General features: G+C 49.5%; 1 protein-coding gene across 1 annotated transcript; it reads right to left on the bottom strand.

Moving 5' to 3' along the window:
* Window positions 1-5,591: 5,591 nt before the first annotated feature.
* FAM181B (family with sequence similarity 181 member B) lies at window positions 5,592-7,819 on the bottom strand. The gene has a single exon (XM_066339218.1). The coding sequence runs from the start codon at window positions 7,817-7,819 to the stop codon at window positions 6,398-6,400; it is 1,422 nt and encodes a 473-aa protein (XP_066195315.1). The 3' UTR covers window positions 5,592-6,397.
* Between the last annotated feature and the right edge of the window lie 3,449 nt (window positions 7,820-11,268).

Here is an 11,268-nt window from a genome sequence, read left to right as displayed (position 1 = left end):
CCTCACAAGCCCTGACTTCATGTGCAAATAAGAGACATTTGTTTTGCTGGCACTTCAAGGGTGTGATGACCTTTCCATGCTGAAAGGAAAATCTTGATAAAATCACTAATTAATGACTGAGCTTGAATCATTTGTCCCAGATATGTGGATAAACAAAGAAGCTAAAGGTCTGGCTATTAAACAGGAAAGAAAGGTTTTTCTTCATAGAGCGAGCTGTTCAAATACCTAAAATGGTGGTAATTGATTTATATGCAATTATTGGAGTGCACAGAAGCAATTATAGCTGTTATTTGAAGCCCAGTTCTACCGTGAGATGTTTCTATGCAAAATTCTTTATTAGTTATCCACTGATGAAAAGTGATGGTAGAAGGGTGGAATTTCTCCTCATTTAAACTTCATACCCAGTTTTACCCCTCTCATCTCTGCTTTCTGAATCTTGAGAATAACAGAGCTGTTTACTTCAGACTTAACAAATCTAGCTGACAAACCACTGGCAGGGAAGAGACTGCTGGCATAGGAAGGGGTTTGATCACAGAACTGTAACACTGCTGATATTATTGAAACAAGATCTGCCAGAGTCTAGTTCAACTCATAGTCACCCAGGCTGTATTCACAGAGCCAGCAGTCAGAGCACTAAATGTTATTTAATCTGTAACTCCTGCAGATTGGTCTGGAAAATCACTGAGATGTGCAGAGATCTCACAGACTGACTCTGAACCTCCATCACTTTTCAGGGTGCTCAGCCTCAATACCCAAAGAAACATTCTGGTGAGCTTGGGAGCTGAACACATCAAGGAGAGATGGGAAGGGAAGGATATAAGAATGTCCTGCTAAGGGAGGGTCCAGGACAGCTCTCAATGCCACCTGAAATGTTGTGTCCACCTGAACCCAAGCAGAGTCCTGAGTACACCTGGCACAGGCACAAGCACAAGCTCTTCACTATGAGGTCTGGAAGACAGAAAGGGTCATGTCTGTTACATCATTGAAATGGGTCACGGGGATCAATCCATATAAATTTCCCTTTTACCCTGTGGTACAGAAGAGCCTGTATCACATTCTGCAACTAAAGGAAAAGGGACACCACCTCTCCTGTGACACCATCCTTGGTCCAGCAGCTTCTCAGACAGGATTGTTCTGTTTGGAGGGTATTGTGGCAACATCAAATTAAAAATCATTCACTGTGCTTTCACCACTGTGGAGGTACAAAGGGTTGAAGTTGTGACCTTCTGTCTTTTATGAAGCTGAACAAGAATAAAATTAGCAACAATTATGCCCAGCTTCTCCAAGAGAGAGTAGTCTGTATTCCCCACCTACAGCTACCAATGAAGTGATTTGTCACACAGTGTTTTAGGTTTAACTCACTCCCAGTGTGACAGCAGATTTGCTCCACTTAGCTGTGGCTGAAATGGCTGAGCTGAGCTCCAGCCATTCCTGGGCTAAGCCAAACTGCCCCCCCCCTTGACTCCAAACCCTCCTTGGGGATGCACTTGGGCACTGATCACAGGCTGTAGTAATGGAGGCACAGGTACAGTTCCCTTCAGCATGTAGCTAAAGGATGGCACCTACAGCAAACAGTCAGGGCAGGAAATGGAGACAGTCACCTCTTCATCTGGCACAGCAGGATCTGCCAGAATTTGTTCAGCAGAGCCCACTGAATGAATTACAATTAGCTGCTAAGGCTGGAACAGTCTAAAATGCCCACCAGGAGACATCCTAGCACGCAAGACATGCGCTAACAAGCACACCAGAACCCATTACTACAAATCCTGAATCCTCTCCTGCCTCCCTCAGTACAGACCAGTCCACATCTCATATGCCCAGTGTTGTTGGGGAACACCTGGAGGGAGCACAGAACAAATGGTGCAGTTTTAGTTGCTTCCAGGAGGGTTACAGAGATTGTTTAAGATGTGATTCCCCCATTTCAGACAAGGAAAGATGAAGGATCATTTGGGAAATGCTGCCTACCCCTCAAATCCAACACTGGCCAATTCAAGCAATTAAAAATACATTCCACTGACAGCAGTGCAGTGACATTGAGTGTGTGATCTCTGGACAACTGTAGGTCTGTGGAACAATCATAACAACCCTAAAGACAAGGCTTTGACAGTACATTTACATTTCATACTAATGGGGTCCAAAAAGCATAAAAGCCTAAAAACCTGCAGGCTAGTGAAGGGTTCTTTGCCGGCAAGGGAGGGGGTATCAGGGTTACAGTGAGGTATTGAAAAATATTATAAAACACCTTCATCATTCATAGCATCATCTTTCAGCAATCTCCTGCAAATCTTCACCCACACAGAATTGGGGAGAGGACACTCATTATAATACGCTCTATTCTTGTCTGTTTCTGTTCAGATGTGTTACAAACACCACTGGATTGTAAGGAAGTGTTCACCAGCCTCTTCGGCTCACACAAAAGTATCCTAAAAGCATTCTCAGCTCTCACTTCTTATAGTCAGGCTTGTAGGCTTGAACTCTCACAGTCTCGTCTGAATTTCTTGCACATCTCTGTGGAATTGCTCCACCACGTTTTTCCTCCTGATTGGGTTGCCAATCAGTGCAGAATTACCTTCAGTTTTTGCACTGTTACCACAGTTACCAAAAGCAGTTTATTTAGAAAGTCAGAAAACAAAAAGAGTTTACAATAAACTTCTGTATGTTTTTCACTAACACTTTGATGAACTATGTAAACTCAGTGAAGATGACTCAATGGCCAGGCTGTACTAGAACATGCCCAAGCTCAGGCCATGAAATAGTTAATGAGCCTGTTTCAAAACACTTTTAAAAAAAGAAAATTTTCTGCTTTCTGTAAGTGGCTTTGGAATAGGCCCAGATCATTTAAGTCACAAAATACTGAGGTACAGTAGTAATTATCCGTGGTGAACCCTTACTTATTTGTCAGTAAATTACCACTAAGGAAAGGTTAAGATTTCCTAATTTAAAATAAGCAGCAAAGGTTCTTGTCATCCCCCTTTATCATCTTTGACTATATATGAAAATTATTAACACGTGTATGCTTTCTCATCGAAGTCTCCAGTAACATCAGGCAATATGTGTAAAATACATCAGCAGTAAAACAGAGTTTAGTGTATCTGAGGAACTCAGTGCAGGCTTTGTAAAATGAAACAGTTTGGTAGTCTGACCTCGATCCAACCAAACAGAACTCATTTCCTTTCAAAGGGACACACTTCTTTTAAGACAGAAAAGCTAAAAAGAATCAGCTTCAGTCCTTAGGGACAGACTCCTTATAAAAGTGCATAAAAAAACCCCAAAATATCTTGCTCAATTACAAAAGCTTTTATTCTTGCAGATGCTTAAGATGATGATCTTCAGTGTTTCAGAGGAGAAAATAATTCCCCAGGGGTGTTTCTGAGTGAGACTGTTAGGTGATGTTTTCAGTGCCTGCACTATTCAAGCTGGGGAAAACAAGCCAACAAAAAGAGCCCACACATGCACAAAGGAGATCAGAGATGCAGCCTCACTAGATGGCAACCCCTGGCCTGTTCAGGTGCCCTCAGTGCCTCCACAGCATGGAGAGGGGCTCCAGCACTCCTCAGGAGTTACACAGAAGTTCTTTGTTTGGTCTGTGTTGTGGGAAAAGCTGTTGTTAACTCCTTTCCAGGCTTATCAGACTTCCCATGCGAGGTCCTCCTCAAATAAAAATACATCCTCTAGCAGCAATTTAGCCATACTTTGAACACGGATTTCTAGGGGGGGTTTGTTTGTTTCTTTCTTTCTTTCTTTCAGCACAAGCTCCTATAATCTAAACATCCCCCTTAAGGAACTACAGCAGGATGGAAGCTAAAGCTGAAGAGACTTCTGCAGCTGCTGCTCAGTCAGCCTGACTCCCAGAGCCTGATCCAAAGTTCTTGCAAGCCCACAGACAACCCTCCCAATCTGGCAGCACCGGGAATGGGCTGCCACCCCAGCCTTGAATCAGCCCAGCTCTGCTGGCACCCACAGAGCTGCTTCTCCCACTGGTTTTAGACAAGGTCTAACCCAAGAAGGCTGATGCTCAGCTTCTGAGCACCACAGGTCACCATCTACAAGGCAGCAGGGCACTAAATGAGCAAAAACCACCAGCTGGTCAGATTTGTGTCCCTTCAAGGCTACTTGAAATAAGAAGGTGATGCCTGTAGGCAACCAGACTATGCAGGTTTGCAATGTCTATCCCAGAACCTATTCCTGAAAACCTCTTTTTTACTTTTTCTGAGCAAAATCTGACACCTGTGATACAGCCGACAGGATAGGCTATAAAGTCTTCAGGATTAGATCCCCAGTTAATATCCCTTTGCCCACTGAGCTTATGAGATAAATCCTAAAAAAGTGGGTTTGTTCCTTAGCAGAGACCACTACATCATCCCCTCCCCCATCATTTGCCTGGCCTGCTGAAAGCACAGATCTTAGGTGCACAGCTCAAGGGAGGAAAGCGGGCACTGAGATTATTAGCACAGTATCATTATAATGAAATACTCTGAGCGGCTGCCAAGACATGCTGCAAATTCACATGCTTGAAGTAGGAGCTAAACAAACAAAAGAATAATACAATATATCTCCACTTGAAATAACCCCCCAGCTTGTCCAGGTAGTCTCAGATGCAAGCTCTGCTGGGAGCTGGCAGTGTGCAGCTCACTAATGCAAACCGGGAGGTTTGCCAAAGTGAAGGAGGCAGAACAGAGCTTACAGAGCAGAACATTGTCCCATCATCAAAACCAGCAGCAGGGCAGGATTAACCTAATTTGTAGCTACCTTGGCTGGAAATGCTGCCCATTGATCCTCATACAAGCTCTCGAGAAACTGTGAAATAAACTGCTGCAAAATTGTTCTTGAAAAGTGCATTTCCTCAGCAGCACTCAGCTATCAGATGCTGGAGTGTTGTGGACATCCATCCACGGCGGTTCCTTTCTGTACAGCTTGTGGAGACCTTGGGCAGCTTGTGGGGAGGAAAGAGGAGGCAGCAGTTACAGCTCCTGCTTTTAGAAGTAAAACTAAAACGTTTACCAAAACAAATTATCTTGTTTTATTTCCAAAAGATTCTGGAAATAAAATCTCCACGCTTTGAGCTTCTCAGAGATTTGGGGTCAGCATGCTGCAATCTGGGTTGAAGAATGGGAAAAAAAAATTGCTTTACCTTTCACATTATCGTTTAAAACACAGAAGGTAAAAGGATTTGTCACCACTGAGGGTAAAACCCCAGGCTGATCCCTACGTGGATCCCGTTTAAAAAACAAACAATCCACTTGGGGCTGGCAGGGAGCCAGACTGCGGGATTGCCTTTGAAAACTTGCATCTCAATAGGAAACCTCCGACTATTTTGATCTGTTTTCATAACTGTAACGATTTTCATCCCTTGACTTTGTATCGTATTATCGCCCCTTTTTTTCTACTGAGTTACAGAAACAGACTGTACAAATGAAGGCTAAACAAGCACGGGTCGCTGTGGATAAATGACAGCATTTCAAACGATTCAGAAAAGACAAAACCCGCTGCCTGTCTTAACTCCTGCCAAGAAAGCATTACAGAGGATGGAGGCACGGTGAAAGCCCCCTGAACGCCGCGCCTCAACAGCAGTAACCACCACACAGCTCGGATCTATTGTGTAGCTTTATTTTTATAGGACCTATCATAGACTCTTTTACATAACTTAAATGATTATCAAATAATCTCCTGTACACAATGAGACGGAGCCGCATTGCTTTCTGAGCTTTGACACATTCCTGGAAGAAATCCAACAGTCTGTAGGAATCACATGGCCGCAGTGGCTACGGTACATTTTTGTCCCGAACTTAAACCGTCAATTAACTTACGAATCGCTGTAAATTGCCGTTTTGCAAGATCCTGCAAGACGCTGTTAAAATTTCAAGACACTGAGTTTTGGTAGCAGCATTTTTAATTTTGCTTCACTTTCTTGCCTTTGTGTCCTCAGCTGAACAACCTGCCAGCACTTGTGACAAATGTGAGCCTGGGAAAAATGTTAAACGCACCTCAAGTGCTGACACGAGCTTTAGATCTAGACTGAAATCATTGACGAGTGCTCCCCGCGGCCTCTGAGGAGCGCAGCCCCTGTCCCCACGTCGCCTGGTACAACGCGTCTGCCTACAGCCAGCCAAGGCCTGGCCCCTAAGGAGGGAGGATGAAAAGGGGGCACCGGCCGCTACAAAAACACCTGAAGAAACCCAAAGTTTCACATTTTATTTGCGGCGTCGCCCAAACCGCAGGAGGAGGAGACTGGCAGTGCACAAGGGTGAATCCTGCGGGGGCCGTGGCCGCGATTCCGGGTGCGGGGCGCTCACCCCGCGGGGCCTCCGCGCTGCCCCAGCGTCCGCCCGCCCCCGCGGGGGGCTCCGGGCTCCGCTCCCCGCCGCTCCGTGCCGGCGGACGCCGAGCCCCGGCCGCCCTACAGCCCGGGGTAGCCCCCGCGGTGGTACCCGCCGCCGTAGTCGTAGGGCGGCTGCGGCGGGGGCAGCGGGCACTCGGGGAAGAAGGGGGCGAACCCCGCGGGCAGGTGCCCGCCGGGCTCCTCGCCGCCGCTGCCGGGGACGGGCTCCGCGGCGCCGGCGTAGAGCGGGCGCAGGGGCTCGGCCGGCGCCTTCCTGGGCGGGCTGCAGGGCGCGGCCGGGCTCCAGGGCGGCTCGGGGTACAGCAGCCCGCCCAGCAGCGGGTGCGGGCCGGCGGGCAGCGGCAGCTCGTACAGCCCGTGCTCCGGCCCCAGCTCGGCGGGCAGGCGGCCGCCGAAGGCGTCGGTCGGGGCGGCGTGCTCGGGCAGCAGCGCGCCGTACTCGGGGCACAGCAGCTCGAAGAACTCGGCGGCCTCCGCGCCCCCGCCCCCGCCGCCCTTCTCCGGCTCCTTGGCGGGCGGCCCGCGGGCGGCGGGGCCGGGCAGCGCCGGCTCCGTGAAGAAGGAGGGCGGCAGGTTGCGGTCCCGCAGCGGCACCTTCCGCGGGCCGCCCGCCGCCTTCTCCCCGCCGCCCGCGCCGCCGCCGCCCGCCTTGGCCTCGGCGCCGCCCGCCGCGCCCCGGCCCCGCTGCAGGGAGCCGAAGAGGGCGGCCAGGCTCTTGCTCTGCAGGCTGCTGCCGGCCGCCTGCGCGGGCTCCCGGCGCGGCGGGGGCCGGGCGGGGCAGGCGGCGGGCGGGCAGGCGGCGGGCGGCGGCGCGGCGGCGGCGATGATGCCGGTGCAGCGCTTGATCTGCTTCTGCAGGTACTTCCTATGGTTCACCTTCCGCCGGGACTTCACCGGCCGGTCCAGCGCCAGCTTGATGTTGCTGGAAGCCGAGTCGATGAAGCTCAGCAGGTCCCGGGTGGCTTCTCTAAAGTCCCCCGCGTCGCCGCCGCCGCCCTCGTAGCCCTTCTCCAGGTCGGCATAGCCCAGGAGCCCGCCGGCGGCGGGGAAGCAGAAGGAGAGGAGGTGGTGGGGGCTGAGCAGCGCGGCGGGCACGGCCATGGCCGGCGGCGAACGCCGCCGCCCCGAGTTCCGCCGGACTCCGCTGGGATGCGCCCGGCGGGCGACGGCGGCGGCAGCGGGGAAAAGGCGGCGGGCGGGGAAGGAGGAGGAGGGATCAGAGCGGGGCTGGCCCCGGCCCTTCCCGCCTCCCTGCCGGGGGCCCGGGGGCCGGGCTGGCTGCACCCACCCACCCACCGGCCCGGGCGGGAACATCGGCAGCCGCGGGGCGGGACGAGCATCACCCGCGGGACTGGCACACACCCGCCCCGGGACAGATGCGCGGCCCCGCGGGACAGGCGTACGCGCGCACCCCGGGACAGGTGCACGGGCGTCCCCTGGCCGAACACACGCAGGCGCCCCAGAGCAGATGCACAGCATCCTTCAGACCCCGTCAGTCTTGTCCCCCCTCCTGCAGTTGCTCTGCTGGCAGAAAACGTGTTCCTCTGTCTGGAGTCGGGCCCGGCGCTTGCCCGGCTCTGGGTGCAAGGGCACGGGGACGCGCTCTTGCTCTGACAGCCGCCAGGATACACACACTTAAATTGATTTGTAAAGGATGCTTTTTCCCAAGCTCATTGCTATGCACATTACGTAGCACATGCTCTGTCTAGTCAAGTCCTTAGGAAATCCAGAGCTGTGATCCAGTAGAGATTTCAAATGACTGGAGTGCACGGAGTTAAAGTCACAGAATCATGTACTGTTTGGGATTGGAAAGGACTTCAAAGATCATCTAATCCAACTCCCCTACAGTGGGCAGGAATGTCTTCCACTAGACTACCTTGCTTACGGTGTTGCATGGATTTAGTGACGCAGCAATATAAGTCTTCCATATGGAAAGTAAAAGAGTTAGTGAAGTAGCTACTTAAAGTACTGGTTACAGCTCCTGAAGGAACAATCTTCTCTTTTTTATGGGGAAAAGGTATTTCAGTTTGCCTTCAGAAAACTCTTACATTGATGCAGAACAACCCTCAACCCAGCTCCAGATTTATGTTCAGTGATTTTGTATGTTCAAATTTCAGTGAAGATCCATATCTGATTTGGAATTAAATAAAAGTGGGTTTTCATGGCCTGCATCAATTCATTAGAAATGCAGCAGTTTTGTACTGGGAGGAAAAAGCAGAAAGTAAAACTGCAGAAGCAAAGTGAGACAGGCTCCTAGGACTGTAATTAGTGGTAAAATGGAAAAAACAGCCAAATTCACCTCACTGTGGTTCGAAACACTTGTTGAATGCAAAGCAAGTATTGCAAGAAGAAAAGAGGAGAAAGCACATATTTCATGAGAGGAAAGGAAGGCACAATATCCTCTACAAAACAAGAATGCTGATTTTCTTGATCTCTCACCAGCACCTCAGCAAGTCTCAGCAGGGTCCCAGCTGTAAGCAGAACCTCACAGTCCCAGGCACAGCCTTGGCTCTGGTGCCAATCCATCTGGACCAGGTCTCCTTTTGCAAAACTTGCTTAGCTGGAATCTCCCAGAGTCTGTTAGCTGGGGACTTGCTCTGAGTGTAACTGTTTAATTGGAGGAAAAAAAAAAAAAAAAAAAAAAAAAAAAAGGAAACAAAAACAACCTGGTAGGCAGTGGGCTATGGGAAGTTTATGTATCTCCCCATGTCAGAATGAGTATGTCTACATAGAAGGTGGATTTAAACTACTTAGCTCGAATACAACTGACAGGGATTAGCAGCCCAAGCTGCTACCCTCAGGCCCTGTCAAACCCTGTCAAGCTTTGCAGCCTGCTCCAAGCTCCCTTATTGATGGGGAAATGTAAGGAACAACGTATACATCCCCTGTATGCTCCACTAGGTAGTTTTGCATCTCCCGTGAGGCCACTTCGAAGTGCACATGGGTCCAGAAAATGGGGGTCACTATCCTTCATGGGCTGTGCAGACAGTCTGGGACTGTTTCTTATCTGAGCAACACGAAATTATTGAAACAGAGCGGCAACAAAGTTGTCCTCAGATTAGTATCTGCTTCAGCATCGTAGCAGCAATATTCCGTGGCTTGTCTAAAGGGTTTGTTAATGAGTCTGGGTGGTATTATATGCAGAGTGGCTAAATATCCGGTGGCTCACATAAAAAAAAAAAAGAGCTGAAAGCCCCAGCTTCTCTTCTGTAAGGCTGAATTCATTCAATTAAACAGCTTTGAGAGCTCAGCTACGGTTTAGCAGGAGACTTTATTACCTCCTAAAACTTGAAGAGTATTAAAACAATTGTCAGGCATGCAAAGGAAAGTTTGCATTCAGTTGTGCTAAGCAGCCGAATTTACATATTCTCAACCAGATCTGGAGATTTAGAAAGCCTTCATAATTGCATTAAACATGCTTATTCTCTGTGTTCTCTCAGGCAGAGCTGATTACCCCAAGTTGGGCAATGCCTGGAGGGAAATTTGCTAAGCCACATGATGTCAACAACTTGTAAAGAAACTTGATTTTTTTTTTTTTTAAAGAAAATAGCAGTTTGGTTATTCCTGCAAAACATCTCTCTTTTCCAGCAGCTGTATGAGCCTGCTTGTCTTCTGCCTGTGCTCTTTAAAGATGCTCATGCTCGGCCCACTCGTGGTGACTCTCAGGCCCAGCTATCCACTTCAGCTCACTAGCAGAGCCTAATGCTGGGAATTAGACCCGCAAAATAGCCCCAGCTCCAGGCAAAATTTCTGACCAGATGTCCTTTTCTCTCCACTTTACCCCCAACAGACTGAGGTGAGTGAAGTGGCTGCAGAATTGCTTCCACCACACCCAACTTTCATCCCACAGAAGAGCACTCAGTACTTACTTGCTAATGGACTCCAGGGGTTCTACTGCTAAATTTTTGCCTGCTTTTGTGTCGGAGATTTATCTGTTTTTGTTCATTTTCTTGCTTGTTGTAGGGAGCAGCATCTCAACTACCTCTGGGGGTTGAACCAAGGCTTCTGAGAGTAATGCCCTTGACATCATGCTTGGCTTTTTTGGAGAACCAGGGCACAGTCACCCTGAGAATCAAAGGGAGTAGAGGCATGCCCTGATCACTAATGCGTTGTTCTGGCCATAGATTGAGCTCATGGCCACACGATCAAGCCCTTCACAAGAAGAGCAATTTGTTATTCTTGCAGACCAAACTGGACAGAAAGGAGAGCAGTTTCCACAAGCAAGGAAGCCTTGCACAGTACAGGGCCATGTTACAGTGCCAGCACTTCTGTGGAGCAGCTCCTCACTGGAGCCAGTTGCAGAAGCTCTGTCTGCTCTTCTGATGCTCATGGGGTCCCCCATCTCAGTGTCCAATCCCAGGCTAAATCCTCTGCCATGCAGGGGCAGGATCCCACTAGGATTCAGCCTGAAGGAAACCTCTCATGCTGTGCCTCATCACTAAGAGGAAATAGATTTAGGCTCATATAAGGAAGAAATGTTTTATGATGAGAGCTGTGAAACACTGGCACAAGTTGCCCAGAGAGGTGGTTGATTCCCCATCCCTGGAAGCATTCAAGGCCAGGTTGGATGAGGCTTTGAGCAAGGTGGTCTCGTTAAAGACGTCCCTGCTCACTGCAAGGAGGTTGGAACCAGGTGATCTTTACAGCCCCTTCCAACCCAAACTGTTCCATGATTTTATGATCACCAGCACAACCTTCTCCTAGGGAAGGCAAACCAAATCCAGCACTGAGCCCAGCTCTCACGATTCACAACACCCATTTTCCTTTCTTCATGGCATCAGGAAGGCAGCGTGAAAGTAAGAAAATCTCTGTGGCAGGGGAGGGAGGGCTTTTGTCTTTCCCTTCCTGGTTGTATGGCCCATATGGTTCTCAAGTTATGGGAAAATCTGGCTGCCCAAACAGGTGTCACTGCTCCCAACCTACAGACT

The sequence above is a fragment of the Sylvia atricapilla genome, chromosome 2 (genome assembly GCF_009819655.1).
Source record: "Sylvia atricapilla isolate bSylAtr1 chromosome 2, bSylAtr1.pri, whole genome shotgun sequence".
Lineage (NCBI taxonomy): Eukaryota > Metazoa > Chordata > Aves > Passeriformes > Sylviidae > Sylvia > Sylvia atricapilla.
The sequence above is the reverse complement of the archived record's forward strand: the minus strand, read 5'-3'. Positions and strand labels throughout refer to the sequence as shown.